The following is a 13,524-nucleotide window of genomic DNA, read 5'->3' as shown; positions in this document are numbered from 1 at the left end:
CAACACCCCCAGGTTCTCCCCAGGGCTGCTCTCAATCCATTCTCCGCCCAGCCTGTATTTGTGCTTGGGATTGCCCCAGCCCATATGCATGACCTTGCACTTGGCCTTGTTGAACTTCATGAGGTTCGCACAGGCCCACCTCTCAAGCCTGTCCAGATCCCTCTGGACAGCATCCCTTCCCTCCAGCATGTCAATCACACCGTGCAGCTTGGTGTTGTTTGCAAATTTGCTGAGGATGCACTCAATCTCACTGTCCACATTGCCAACAAAGATGTTAAATAATACTGGTCCCAGTACACACCCCTGAGGAACACCACATGTCACCAGTTTCCACTTGGACATCAAGCCACTGACTGCAACTCTTTGAGTGCAACCATCCAGCCAATTCCTTACCCACCAAGTGGTCCATCCATCAAATCCATGTCTCTCTAATTTAGAGACAAGGATATCATGGGGGACAGTGCCAAATGCTTTGCACAAGTCCAGGCAGATGATGTCAGTTGCTCTTCCCTTATCCACCAATGCTGCAACCCCATCATAAAAGGCTGCCAAATTTGTCAGGCACAACTTGCCCTTAGTGACACCCTGTTGGCTGTCACCAGTCACCCCTCTGTTCTCCCTCTGCCTTTGCATAGTTTCCAGGAGGATCTGCTCCATGACCTTGCCAAGCACAGAGGTGAGACTGACTGGCCTGTAGTTTCCCAGGTTCCTTTTTTTAAAAACAGAGGTTATATTTCCCCTTTTCCAGTCACTGTAAACTTCACTGGACTGCCACAACGTCTCAAATATAATGGATAGTAGCTTAGCAAATTAGCAATTTCTATTTCTATCTCTGATTGTGGGTCTCACAGCCTCCACATTATCAGTGCCAAAAAGACAAATGAAATCTACACTTCAGGATCACAGAATTCTGCTTCTCGCCCACCTAAGTATCACCTATTATTCTTCTTTTGACTGTGTATTTTGGGAGGAAAGCAAACATGTTTGAATTACAGGATTGAAACTCTCCCAACTTAAGTAACTCTTTCAAACTGCGATATAATTCAGCAAGTCCTTCCAAGAAAAGACACATTACTACAAATGCAGGCCAGAGCTCTGCCTGGGGAGGATACCCCCATTGAGCCCTATGCTGTACCTGGGGTGATTTTGCTCATTCAAATCTCACAGAGCCTTCTCTTTCATGCCATCAGAGAAGAGGTGTGCTGAAGCCAGCCCAGTCTTGCATCACTCACACAATCCTGCTGGAACTTGATGGAGTCCCTCAGATGTCTTCTGCATGCCTGATAATACAAGTTACTGATAACCAGATTAGCTCTGCACAAATTCACGTGGAATCAGCCTAGATCTGTAGCTTGGCCAGCCCTCAGGCAGATACAGCATAACAGTGCCTGGACTACAGCTGGCCCTGGAAAAAACATTCACCTGTGCTCCAGCTGAGGCACTGAGCCTTTGCAACAGCAGGTGTACAGACACAGCTTTCAAAATCAGGGAAAAAAGCCAGCATGATCTGTCAGGTATATTTTGGAACCAGTTTCTTCCCAGCTGACTTTGCCATCTGATTTTTCCTCCCTTTTCATTCTCTGCTGCTATATCCCTTCTCACCGCTGCTGAAAGGAACAGCGATAGTATGTTTAAGATGCTGGCGCAGGATTCAAAAAGCACATTCTGTTCCTGGCTGTGTCACAAAAAGATATGTGACCTCAGGCGACTGAATTTAGCATTTCTGTGCTTTGACTTCCCGTCTTTAAGAATGGAGACAGTAGTGCCTCCTGGGGCATTCTGAGAAATGCGTTCATGTTATCAGCCTTTCCAAGGGTGCAGCTATGCGAGCCATCCTAGAGGTCAACACAAGGTTCTTTCAAGCTTTCAGAACACCTCTTTTTTCCCTGACCAACCTACATCTTTTCCATTACCATCTCCAATACCCAGATAGCAGTGTCATCTTCAGTTTCCCAAATCCACTTTCCTGAAGCATCTGTAACTCCACGCATTTTTGTTCCCTAACTTCAGTTTCTCTGCTCCTTGCCTTTTTGGCTTCTGCCTTGTTTCCTCTGTCAAAATGCTCAATCTACCTTTGATTCCTGCCACCAGTAGATCTACAAGCTTGTAGAGCTTCTCAGCATCTTCATGTTTTTTCACAACTCTTTGGTTGCACTCAGTCCACTCCACCCATCCCCTTTTCTCATGGTCTTGCCTCCCCCAGTCACACCTTAAGCCATTTTTCAATGCTACTCTTCACATCTAGGATTTTCTCACACTTTTCACAGTCCAAATGGCTGCCTTGCCACTGCTTTATAATGAGCACCTCAAAGGCCCTTCCATGGACTTTACAATGATCCACCAAGAAGAGATGGCATAATCCGTAAGATGGTTAACCAAAAGCCCTCTTTGGGTCTCTTGTCCATCCTTCACTCAGGCCTCCATCCCCAGATGCTTATTTTGCCATCCACCTTTAATAAAAGCCCACCTGGCTCCAGCTATTCGGATATCCATAGAGTGGCTGCCTCAGTTACACATAACCAGCTAAGGTAAGCCTCGGGGTTATCTCCACCAGTTCCAATCCTGTACCTGTGGCACACAGGTCAGACTGATTTGTCTGGCCTACTGTGAGAGTACAACTACTGCCTGTACTATCTTAAGTTTCTAACGCTCTTCCTCTGCCAGGGACAATCTGTGGTATCATTCAAACATACCGCTGTGAATCCCAGCACCACCTGGCAAACAGCAAGGCCAGAATCTGTCCTTAAACGGGTTTCAAGCAAGCCTCTGTTCAGCCCAAAGAGATTAAAGGGACCCTTCGGACTTGCTATAAACATTACAAAGGAAAACATCTACAAGACTTTGAAGTTGCTTCCTGTTGTTCTGACTCCTGGGAATGCTCTTGTTGAAGACAGACCTTTTCCAGGGCCAGGTTTCTGTGCAGGCAGCTTGGAATGCAGTGTGAATGCAGTGCTGGTTCACGACGTCCTGGTGACACCAGCATGAACCACGATGAGCTGAGGAGCCAGAGGAAGCCAGACCGAACACAGCCCTCGCTGCAGGCAGCAGGATGTCAGAGTGGGCTGGCATGAGCTGAAGAGAGGCTGAGTGCTTTTTTCACACAGTCTTGTTGTCAGAGGATGGATGCTGCTGTTCAGTTACGTCAGAATCGCCCAGCTGAAAGTATCGATCCCTATGTCACATCACCCACTGGGTAATACAAGGGTCCTGTGAAATCCTGCGGCAGAGCCAATTCCTTGTCGGTAGCATTCACTCATGGGTAGTACTTAAAATCCCCTAGTTACATCTTCCTTGTCATTTGGCCTGTCTAAAACCAGGAGCTGTCAGCAAACTTTGTGACAGATTTCAGCTTCAAGATTTCCAGGAGGCTCGATTTTTTTTTCTTGGCAGGTTTGTAATCTCAGTTTAGGCCTGACCCTCCTTCCCATGCTTGCAAAGCTTCTTGCTGAGCAGAATTCTGTATCGTAATGTGCTCTGCCTTGTATTGTACTGCCCTGAAATCTCAATGAGAGACTGTGCTGTCCTACTGTATTCTGGGCACTACCCTGCTGTGACATCTCCAGAGGGTCTGATATTTTGGCAGAGTATCTTTAAGTGTCCTGTCAGCCCAGGATGCATTTATTCCCTTGTTCACATGAAGAGCAGAAACAATGTTATGGCTAAGTGACAATCGTGACATTGACCCCCACACTGATGTAACTTTCATACCCAACAGAAAATACAGATTAAATTCTCTGTTCTATCAGCAAAAGCTGGTGCAATTTACTGAAGCTACTGGCATGAGAGCGAAGACTGTTAATTATTAACTTGGATGTTTTAGACATCTGCTTGGCTCTAAGAGATACAGTATAAATAAAATCTCATCTCTTCAAGTGGATAGCTGATCCCAAGAACATCTCTGGGAATCTGGTCTGCCTTCTTCTTTTGTTCTTCTGTCCAACACACATTCCACCATCTCTTCATTCATCCAGGCTCAGGTCAGGCAGATTTGGCAGTGTTACAATCTGCTTTGAACCCTACTCAGAAGAAATCCTTATCAGTTTTCTTTGTATTCCTGTCCCAGTGGCTGTATCTTATGCACACCTGGCAGATAGTTTCTAAATAGGACTTCGACCACTGTATGCTTTTGCTCTGCAGAATTTGGACTGTCTAGTCCAAAGAGCAAATTCATGTCTGGTGTATTAATTTCACTGCAGTCACCCACAGGGACAAATGTAACCTATTGCTGATTACACACACATTCAGGGTCAAATTGACTCCTGCGTCGCTGCTGACTGTGCTGGAGTCACGCAGGGTATAACCGGTGGCCCTAAACATTGTCCTTACCAAACGCTTTGGCGACATCTCCTGGGCAGCTGCATCCTCCATCCTGCATAAAGAAAAGAAGAAGGGACCCAGTGAGCATTGGCACTCCGTGACCTCCAGCTAAATGGCCCCTCCTCAGGAACAGCATGTCGAGCTAACTTCATCATCGGTACACATCGTTTTAGCTGAGTTTTTAGGGAATTCATATTACCCTTTCTACCGCTTTCCTCCTTTAAGATCATTTACTCTACTTGTGTAGTCTACTGATAATACCACTGGAACAGCAGCAATGCAAATTCCTGATAAACATTTCCTAAATCCCAGAAACTGGAAAACAAAAAAAACCCTCTGTTATGATCTGAATCATTCCCTGCCATTTTAACGAAAGGATGTGTGATGCAGAGGTACCACAAACCCCTACCATAAACCACCAGACATTTAAAATAACTTTCTCAGCAGTTTACAATACATTAAAAGGTCACAGTAGGAGGAGTGAGGAAATATACCATCAGCTATGTTGGATTTTGATCTGATAATCTTTAAGCAAATTGGGTAATCTAATCTTTGGTAAGTGAAAATTAATCTCTCATCATACTTCTCACTGTTTGCTACGGGTTTGGTAAAGAAACAACAGCACAGCACTTGGAGATCTTCAGTATTTTATAACTACGTGTTTCAGTTTCAGTGCAGAGCAATGTGGCTGATGAGGGTGTTTTGGTTGAGGGGAGGGAAGTTAGGTATGTGTGATAGGGCTGTAAAAAAAGGAAGGCACACAGAAGAGCTCATGTGCTATGGCTCTTTAGGTTTTTGTAAAGGTCTGAGGATCAGATGAAAGATCCTTCTGCCCTACACAGTCACTGCAACAAGAGAACTCCTCATTTCTTTGAAGATCAGGGTCCTTTGCAGACTGCTGACAGGCTTCCTGCTTTTGAATCTGCTCCCCAGACTGTATGGTTGCTTCACGTTGTTTCACCTCCCTGTTGGCAGAAATACATGCCTGTGTATGACCTGTGGCTGTGCACAGCCAGCACCCCCCACCATCAGCCATTTTAGAGCCAACTTTCATGGGTAGCTGGCAGTGGGACTGAGTGTTAGAACCCCTCTGTGCACAGAAAAGGATTCAGACACAAACTGAGCAGGTGGATCTGAAAATGAGTGGCTTTTCAAAGGGCATCCCACTGGAAACAGTGCCTAATAGAGGTTTAAAGGCTTTTATTTCATTTGCTGATAACCTCTAGCACATTATGCTTTTTGTTGAGCTAGACACTTGCTGTCAGCTCCAGGAATGAGTGCTGGGCTGACAGCTGAATCTCTCTCTCTCCTGTTAAGGGCTCTGCTTGTGCAATTCCCTCCCTCTGACAAGTCTGTCAGAACCTGGAGGAGGGTGCGAGCGTGTGTGTGCATGTGTCAGGGGAGGAACAGCAGAGGTAGAAAGAGGGGTCTAATAATCTTCAAAGAACAGTGTCAGAAATTTGCCTGACTCTTACTGTCTGACTGAGACAGGCAGGCTACAAATGCTCCCTGGTAGATGGGTTTCTGTCTGTTCTTGTCGGGTGGCTCAGTGTCTGACTTTTTATAATTAACCCAGTAGTGGCAGTGATGGAGGCTTCATGCTTTCACTAGGATAGGTTGTCTCGCTGTGTTATCCTTAATCACCGGCTTCCAAAAACTCACTTAGAATATCACTAAATAACAGAATCTGGGCAGATTAAGAAACTTTACCAAAAGCTCAGGTGTTACCATTTAAGATAAAAGTAACTAATGATGAGATTCTTCATCTGTAACATCTCCACTTTCTTCATAAAAGCATTAAATGACAGTGTTCCACAGAAACAGAAACAAAAAAGGGACATACTAAGCAGTTATGCCAGAAGATGCTATGTAATAAAGCTATATGCATTAAAACACTTGATTACATGTGAAAAATCTTTAGAAAATAAGAGCCTGCTTCTGCTGTATTCAGTCTGGGAAAGTTCTCCTTGCAGTTCAGCCAGGTCCAGCGGGGGCCTGGGTCTGGACTCAAAATGACCCGTAGGACTGCTGGGCTACAGTCATGGGGCTTGTTGCAAGCTCAGCCTCTACCTCAAATCCCCATGTGAATTCAGGAAAACTGGCATTACTCTAAAGTGGGCCTACTGGAAAGGGTTTCCATGGGACCTATACAGGGCATGCTTCTGAGACAACAGGGTGCTGACCTGAAGGAGAGGGGAAAACAGCTTTTCAGTCAACAGAATTATTTTAACATGGCTAAAATTATGTTGTTTTCCCCACTCTTGTTCTCAGAACAGACAGACCATTTTACAACACCAAAATTTACCCTGAGGAAAAATAGAGGATGAAAAAAAAGTATGAACTGGTTAAATATAATATGCAACTATATATAATAAGTTTATAAATGACATGTATGTTTCAAACAACCTTTATTATAAACAGTATAATTAGCTGTTACTGCAGAAATCAGCAGACAGCTATTTATTATGCAGATGATATATAAAGTACGTGGTATATACAGCACTAGAAACAATACATATGCTGCTTTATTCTGAACTACACATGCTGGGTGTATTTCTGTATGGAAAATGTTCTGCGTGGAAGAAGAGATGGTATGGCAGTAGCTGGGTGAAGAACCCCTTAGTCATCCTTTTCCCTTACTGCTGATGACCCATCATCCAGGCAGGGTGAAGGGGAAATTGGGATCCCTATCAAACGGTGGCCAGACGAGAGGGAACACATGCAAGGCTGCTTTCCATTCTCCACATTGCTGGCTTACTGGAATATGTGACTGTCCAGACTCTCTGTCCAGCAGAGCAGTTCTCTGACCTACAAGAAACAGAAACTTTATCCCAAGTAGGGCGTTTCTGTAGGAGGTTTCCAGTTTAATGGCCTGTAACTCACTGCTGCACTTTCTCAAAGCCAATGAATTAGTGAGAACAAAAAATGAGACTATTGGCTCCCAGACAAATAGCACAGGACAGAAACAGTGCCTGCATCTTAGGCAGGGTTTCCTCTCCTTTTTCAGTGAGCCATGAAAGATTCGTTTCTGAGGAGAGCTTTGAGTCTTAAAGATAATTTAGCATGAGGAAAGTAACTCGTACGATTTCACCTCCCCCTTCTCTGTGTGACTGTAGGCACTCAGACTATCATGTTTGCCTAAAATTGTCACCTTCTTTGTCAACCTATCAGCTCCAAAAAGCATACATGATCACTTCAGTAGTACAAACATGTTTAAAATCCCAGTTTGTGCTGCCATCCCAGCAGAGCTGATGGAGAATGGGCTTCAAGTGCGCTGTGTTCCTTGTGGTGCTCATACTGTGCTCAGCACTGTGGCTGTCTCATTTTGTGAGCGGGACTTTTCTTCATACCTAACATTAAAGAGGAGCAATTTGATGAAGGTAGTGGACATGACAGAAGGAAATGCAAGAAAGCACCCTTGGGGTGCCCTCTTGGAGACTAACACATACCACACCATCAGCTATAATCCACATGAAGGACAGCTGGTAGGCTTTGAGCCCTGCACATTGTTCCTGACACTTCAATATTAATATAATAATAAAAAAACACAACAAGAATAGTTGGACATATTTCCTCCTGCCTAATTGATGTAGATGGCTGTGGTAGTACTCTGCCTGTAGAGGTCTCTTTTGGCTCAGACAGGGTGTGCCCCTTCCTGAATCTACATAATGGCAGTAGCAAGACAGGGATGCCATGTTCGCTTGTTGCCTCTAGCCCCAGTTACACACTTAATTTGCTCCCGTTTGGTGTCTTCCCTCAGGAGGGTACCTCTCTTTTGTAAAACCCTTGCCAGAGTTGTGGCAATGACCGTGCAGTCCAGCCTTCTTTTCCAATAAGCACACTGATGTCTATCTGCACACTCCATAATTTAGGCATAATACCCTTAACCCTTGCTCCAGTCTCACTAGCTTGGGTGAAAGAGTTGAGTTCCAGCGGTGTTAGAGACTCCAGTTATGGCTGAAGGTAATTCTCTTGAACCAGAAACTGTAGCAGACAGGTATTTAATTGCCCTCCTAAATTCCCCATGTAATGGTTAGAGAGTTATTAAGTGTGGGCTTACTGAAACCTACATAATTCAAGCAGGTGAGGAACTGATCCATCTGCAATGCAAGAAATGAGAGGAGGAAACACACAGAACCATCCAATTTTTCAACACAGTTTAAATACACACTCCATATCTTCTTGGAAATCGGGATAATAACATTCTTCTGAGAGCTGCTAGCAGAAAATTATTATTGCAAAACCAGGATGTGTTTCTGAGCACTACTACTAGGACAACACATATAGTTATCCAGCCTTTATAGTAATGAGTCAGTCTTTCATGCTCTATTGCACACATATTCAACCGTCTGCTACAGGCATAAACATTTGTAATACTGCCCAACTCATAAAATCACAGACTGCTTTTCTTTTTTTCTGCAAAACTCATATAGGGGAGTCAGGGAGAGGGGGGAATGTACATGCAGCAACAATGAAGAGAAGAGAGATTTGACTGTACCACATACCTGTTTTCCTGCTCCACTATACCCATACCTTCAAGAAACACAGTCAGGCCCCTTGCCCACCCACAGTCAGTTTGCTCTCTCCTCTTTCCTCCTTCCTCAACAACACACACGCTTCCTCACAAGGGCACCAGTCACAACCTGGTCAAACAAATCCAAGCCTTCCAAGTGATTTCACTTGGCAGTAGATCTAAAATTCACCATGTGGTCTCTCCTAGGGCCACAGAGGGAGACTGTTGACCATAAGGGTACCTGCGAGCACAGCACGCTGGTTAGCCCGTGCACCTTCCCCATTACCAGCTGCCTTACAGACAGCCTGCAGAGAGACTCTGAGCCTGACACAGTCAGGGGCATGCCTGTGGCTGGGCATGCCAAAGCACAAAGGACTTTTGGGTGCTGTAGGCTGCAGCAGTCAGTCTGAGACCATGCTGACAGATTTACTTTTTCCATGTGAGGCAAGTCTGGTCTTGCTGGTAGGCTGGAAGCTGCCATAAGCAGGCAATGCACCTGTACCCTCTTTCTTCTCCACAGGTTCAATATTTCCCCAGGGCTTTGTGAGAACATCAGTAGCAAATGTGCCAGCTGTGCTCACCCAGACCCACCTCTGAAAAGCTCCTGTTTTTGCAAAAAGAGCTCCGTGAAGTTGCTATCTGAATCCATCCAGCTACCAGGGCATAAATGGGCACGTATCATTTCATCTTGTACTCCCCTCTACTGCCTGCCTGTCACTCAGTCCCACTCTCTGGGGAAAGCCACGTTTACATTTCACTCATTTTTCAGAAGTCTCTCATAGGAAGGAGTACTGTTTGCTTCCATATGAGAACACTATCAAGCTTCTTATTCTGTTCACGTAGCAACACACTCCATTCAGGGAGTAAGCAGCCACTTTCCAAAGGCACAAACAGGAGTGAGGTGCCCAAGTTTTGGTAAACATTACAGCGAGTTGTTTCCTTTACATTTAAACCTCCACTGACTACCTAGGAGCTAGTGTAGGGGTCAATGGGAGAGGAGAGTAAGATAGCCTTTAACATGCAGGGTACTGGACTGTTTGATTCTCCTATTCCCCAACAGTTTGCACAGTGGGAATCTGAGAGCAGACGTTATTTACTTACAGAGATGATATGTCCTTTCAAGCCATGTGCTGAGTCTGCACACTCAATAACAGCACTTAGCTGGGGATAGCCCACCCCCGTCTTAATCCGAGTGGTACACACAGAACCTAGACAAGAAAACAAGAGGAAAAAACGTAGCCGGTTAAGCTGACAGGAAAGAAACAGCTTGTTTTCTTTGTCTTGTGGAAAAAAATGTGGTTCTATCTATATTATTTTTCCCTTCATGAAGTCTCTATTGCAAATTTTAGCTCCTTGTGGATAAAAGGAACACATAGAAAATTCATTTTTGAAACGCTGTCACACCAGTTCATGGGATCTCTAATCAAGGTGACTAACACTACCCCTTCTTCTCCAGGCCCCAATAACCAGTTTAAGTCTCATCCATAATGTTTCCTGCTGAGGGAATTACTGCATCATGGGAAAGAAAATCTGACCGATGTGCCTAAAGAGAAGGGGGGCACAGGGACCAAAGTCTCAGCTTCAGTAAGGCTCACCAGCAGTATTTCTTCCAATAAATATTTCTATTTATCTCTTTTCTACATGTTTTAAAAAACAATTCTCACAGAAAATCTGTGCTTTTATCTTCTCTCTGTGTGTGGAGATTTTCCAGAAGCGAGAGAAATCCACCTTCAGCTTAACCTTTAAAGCAGAAATACTTGGTTGATCACAGTAGGTGGGAATAGAAGTAAATCAGCACACAGCATTTAAAAAACCAAGATAAATAATAATCAGAAAGCTGTATAGTGTAACATTACAGGAAATTCACTGATTATATTTGATTATTACACTACATTATATATACATATATGGTGCATGTATAGATATATAAAAAGGTATAGATATATAAAAATACAGGCATATATTCAAAAAACCCCACTTCAAGCACAGCTTAACACGATAACACGGCTATAGACCTTTTGGAATTCCTTCTCCACTTTTCTAGTCAAATTAGAAGTCAAAACAAGGACTACTTTTTGGCAGTCCCAGGTCTTATCATTTAGGATATGGGCCATAAAGGTCTGCATGATAACAAGAAAACAGATTCTAAACTAAATGCAGTGAAATCTCTTCACCGAACTGATATCCAGGTACACTTAAACAATCAGTAAAGTAAAAGTTTCCAATGATCTTTCAAAGAACTGACAAGGTGTAAACACAGACATATTTCTGCAAAGTAGGATGAAAATTAATTTTAAGATAATCTCCACAGAGTAAGTATGTACTTATATCCCTAATGCCTTATAATAAATAATTACCATATTCCAAAAGGTGGACTGCTATCTGGGAGAGAGTCTCAAGAGCTGATCTTCTGTGAGGAACACCTGCTACCTGTATTTTTGGTTGGTCAACGTGTAAAGATCTGTTCTGGCAGGTCTCCAGGGAGGACTACACAACATTTACTCCTGTTTCTACTGTGAGGCTATAAACTCTATTTCTTCTTTTATATCTGAACTTTCCTGTGACAATTGCACCACAACATCTCTGTTGCTTACTCTTCAGCTATTCTGCAGTAGTTATTGCTGTTTGCTGTCTTCCTAGGCGCAACTGCAACCTTCATGTCATCATTTGCCGTGCTCAATTTATCCATTCATGGTCCATAACCATTTGCCAATGTAGAGTAAACAATTCATCTCCACTGCACTGGCTGATCACAGCTATACTGTCAGTGGTACGCGCCAGCCAGTTTAAATATAGGCCCAGCTGCAGCCCATGAAGAAAATAGCAAGAGAAAAGAGCACATGAACAAATACACAAGGGGAGGAAAGAAGAAAATGAAAGACAATATAGCACTACATACCAGAGAGCAGTATTAGGGAAGGGATGGCAGGAAAAAGACTGAAGTTTATGGTCCTCTCCTTTATCCATAGGAATATTACAGTGATAGACAACATTAATCGATAGTGACTGAGTATCATTAATGAGCATCACAGCTCCTGGGCAATATTAACAGGTAGTGGCAATGTTATCCATACTTCACACTTACTTAATGCCTTTTCATCCTTGAAGACATTGACAATATGTGCAACCTCAGCTTACAACACAAATCAAAAAGCTATTTAGAAACCTATCTTTCCTTGGTAGAAGCGGGTAACTCTGAACACAGTATCCTTTGAGCTTTAGCTGGGATGACTCATTCTTTTTTCAACAGGTTGGAAAAAGTGTTCCTAAACACAATACATATTACCACTGATTATGTCAGCACCTTAGGCAACTCAGTGCTTCCAACAATAGGTATAATTTCCAGAAAATGTAATATCCAACACATTGTAGTACATAACATTATCACCCTGCCCATGCATTTCTTAAATCAACTACGGGCAAGGGTATTGTTACTTTATTGACCTGAGGGGGTCTAGAAATCCTGATGGACAAGCAAGCAGCTACAGCATTATACACGGGTTCCATCTGGGAAATTCCTCCATGAACGTTACCATAAATCACCCTTTTTTGACTGGATTTGACTTACCTGGTCCAATACCCACTTTAATAATATCTGCTCCAGAAAGAATTAGTTCTTCTACCATCTCTCCTGTCACCACATTGCCTGCCTAGACAGAAGGAACAATATCACACATATGGGAGATTTTAAGACTAGTGCAGTAAAGACTAATTGTGGTACTGTAAACTGTTATCCAGATCTTTTACAAGTTGAGCTGTATAGCCAGGAAGAATATAGTTCACCATATTGTTCATTGCCCATGCTGCTGACATTGAACAGATCATACGTTCTGGAGGCAAATTAATTTCACAATTGGTCCAGTAAGCCTCGATTGTAAGGGATGTTTGAAAACCATCTGCTTTGGATTTCAGCTCTGTAGCATGTCTTTGTCCTGTCTACAGCATGTTCCTAACTAGCAAAAACTGTGCAAAATAAACCTACATGAAACACGTGTCCAGTTGCTCACATCACCCATTTAAAGGCTGTATCGAGATGGCAATTCATTTGAAGAGATCTGAATTTAGGATCTAGAGATGCTCAGAAAACATTTCAGAAAAATAAAAAAGATATATTACAATACTTTAGGACTTAGCAAGTGTTTGTAACAGTACTAATATGCAGAGCAGGAGGCAAATCCTAAAATCCTTACTTAATATTTGCGCAGTTTTTACTGAAACAAAACACCTGCTGAAGTCAACAGGAGCTACCCAGGGAATGTTGGTCAATGCCTATGCTCCACTTACTGATTTTTGGCTTCTAATTCACCATTTATTTATTTTTAATGAATTTTACTTCCCCCTTTCATTAACCTGAAACAGCTGGCAATCCACCGCCTGAGGCACTTAAAAAAACAATGATACTTTTAGGCAGCAATTTGTGGTGTATGACACAGGACTGCTTAACTTTTCTCCAAACTGCATGATATTGATTTAAAAAAAAAAAGAAAGAATAAAAGAGAGTTGCCGGGAAATAAAGAATGTGTAATAGGTACAGCACTTCCAGCTAAGTGCTGCTTCCTTTCTGCTCGGTGGCAATTTGTTATACTAAGTGTTGCACATGCCAAGGTGGGGTGACAAGAGAGCATGCCACTTACATTAGAGAAGCAGGTTACACTGGGAAGGCAGGTGACTACCTGAGCAGTATAACATGCAGC

General features: G+C 43.3%; 1 protein-coding gene across 1 annotated transcript in view; it reads right to left on the bottom strand.

Moving 5' to 3' along the window:
* The window catches only part of GMPR (guanosine monophosphate reductase), a 47,000-nt gene that overhangs the window by 20,562 nt on the left and 12,914 nt on the right, over nucleotides 1-13,524 (bottom strand). Inside the window, exons 5-7 of the mRNA XM_040546430.1 lie at nucleotides 12,399-12,480; nucleotides 9,932-10,038; nucleotides 4,327-4,369 (exon numbers count right to left, since the gene is read on the bottom strand). Of these exons, the coding sequence (XP_040402364.1) occupies nucleotides 4,327-4,369; nucleotides 9,932-10,038; nucleotides 12,399-12,480 (232 nt within the window). The remainder of the gene's footprint in view (nucleotides 1-4,326; nucleotides 4,370-9,931; nucleotides 10,039-12,398; nucleotides 12,481-13,524) is intronic.

This window comes from Cygnus olor, chromosome 2 (assembly GCF_009769625.2).
Source record: "Cygnus olor isolate bCygOlo1 chromosome 2, bCygOlo1.pri.v2, whole genome shotgun sequence".
Classification (NCBI taxonomy): Eukaryota; Metazoa; Chordata; class Aves; order Anseriformes; family Anatidae; genus Cygnus; species Cygnus olor.
This window is presented reverse-complemented; position numbering and strand designations above follow the sequence as displayed.